This window comes from Mus caroli, chromosome 12 (assembly GCF_900094665.2).
Source record: "Mus caroli chromosome 12, CAROLI_EIJ_v1.1, whole genome shotgun sequence".
In the NCBI taxonomy this organism is placed as follows: Eukaryota; Metazoa; Chordata; class Mammalia; order Rodentia; family Muridae; genus Mus; species Mus caroli.
The window spans coordinates 54,499,809-54,501,855 of NC_034581.1; the positions used below are offsets into that span (position 1 = coordinate 54,499,809).

At 40.7% G+C, this 2,047-nt stretch overlaps 1 protein-coding gene across 1 annotated transcript in view; it reads right to left on the bottom strand.

The window, feature by feature from the left end:
- Positions 1–2,047, bottom strand: part of Trappc6b (trafficking protein particle complex 6B) — a 17,871-nt gene that overhangs the window by 4,192 nt on the left and 11,632 nt on the right. Inside the window, exon 4 of the mRNA XM_021178968.1 lies at positions 726–809. Within this exon, the coding sequence (XP_021034627.1) occupies positions 726–809 (84 nt within the window). The remainder of the gene's footprint in view (positions 1–725; positions 810–2,047) is intronic.

Genomic DNA, 2,047 nt, shown 5'->3' on the forward strand with positions numbered 1-2,047 from the left:
GAGACAGGGTTTCTCTGTGTAGCCCTGGCTGTCCTGGCACTCACTTTGTAGACCAGGCTGGCCTCGAACTCAGAAATCCGCCTGCCTCTGCCTCCCCATTAACTTGGATTTTTAACATGTGGGTTAAGACAAAAAAAAGAGGAAGCTGGAGAGTTGGCTCAAGGGTTAATTAAGTGCACGTATTATTCATTCGATTCCCAGCCCCCACATGGAAACTCGCCACCTCCTCAGGCATCAGACACACATACATAAATACACACAATAATAAAGGAGGCAAAAACACTTGTACACGGAAAATAATAAAATAAAATAAACTAGGAAAAAATGATCTGCTTTTTAAAAAGGTTACTTAAGAATATGTATGTGGGGCTGGAGAGATGGCTCACTAACTGCTTTTCCAGAGGTCCTGAGTTCAATTCCCAGCAACCACATGGTGGCTCCCAACCAGCTGTAATGGGATCCAACGGCTACTTCTGGTGTGTCTGAAGACAGCTACAGTATACTCATATAAAACAAAATAAAATATAAAATAAATAAATACTTCTTTTAAAAAGGAGGGAGCCCCACAAACTTCCCTTTCCCTGAAGAAAGAGAACATATACTTAAGAACCCAGGCTTCTCAATGAATTCCTAAAATTACTGTTTAATTTGAATCTGTTGTGATTGATTTTGTAATTTTCCCTGTAATTCCTTTTTTCAGTCCAAAACCAAATTCCATTAAATACCTTGGACGCATGTTCTAAATACTGTTTTCCTGCAGACAGCTGAATGAGTAGTCGAAATTTGTTGTCCTGAAGTACATATATGCCCTGTTTCAAAAACACAAAAGCAGTATCAAAGTCAGTGTGGCCTGAAGTCCTTAAAGTTACTCCCCTCCCCAGGCAGGTGAGGTCTCCCATGTCTGTGACTCCATCACAGAGTCAGCAGTGAGCTACAGACTGACTCTCTGTTTAGACAGGTAGGCAAGGGGGTCAATCAATCAATAAATAGAATATAAACCAACCACTGCATATCCAAGCAACTCCATCTTTAAGATTCATCTTTTTTTAAAAAAGAATCATTTATTTTATTTATATGAGTACACTGTCGCTGTCTTCAGACACACCAGGAGAGGGCATCAGAACCCATTACAGGTGGTTGTGAGCCACCAGGTGGTTGCTGGGAACTGAACTCAGGACCTCTGGAAGTTTGAACCATCTCTCCAGCCAGGATTCAGCTTTTCTGAATTGTTTTTAAGTGTCTTTATGTCTGTATGGGAATGTGCAAGTCAGTGTAGCTGCTCACTGAGAGGAGAAAAGCTGTAGGTTCCCCTGGAGCTGGAATCACAGGCAGCTATGAACACCTGACATGGATACAAGGAACTGAACGTAAGTCCTGTTCGAGCAGAATGGGCTCTCAACCACTGAGCCATCTCTCCAGTCACACCAAAGCATGCTATTTAAAAGCTATGAATTAAACTTTAGAAAGTATTCTATAGATATAAATCTAATATAACTATGGTTCTGAATACACCATACTTCCAAATGATAAATAGTCAATCCTAAACCAATTACTCTGACATATGCTACATTCTAAAGATCCCCCCCTCCCCAGTTCTGACGGTTTTATTGGGAAATATGCCTTAGAAAAGAAGAACCATCTTATCATTTCTGGCAGTGGAATGAAGAACTGTGTACAGGGACCATTCAATGATGCTAAAAGGACCCTGCTTTGTCCATCTCTATTCACAGACCCAGGCATGGCACAAACATGTGGTCATTGAGTTATTCAGGCTTAAACCACAGACTGATCTCTTTCTCAACACTTTTTACTTAATCTCTGCCATGAATCATGTTTCTGCCAACTTAAATGCAGAAAATCCCTCAAATGGTACCTGGCTATAAGAACACCACCGCCAACGAGGTGTCTCTTTGCCCATTGCCAGAGAGTTATTATATTTTCTTTTTAAAGATTTACTTACTATTATTTATATGAGTACACTGTAGCTGTCTTCAGACACACCAGAAGAGAGCATTGGATCTCATTACAGATGGTTGTGAGCCACCAT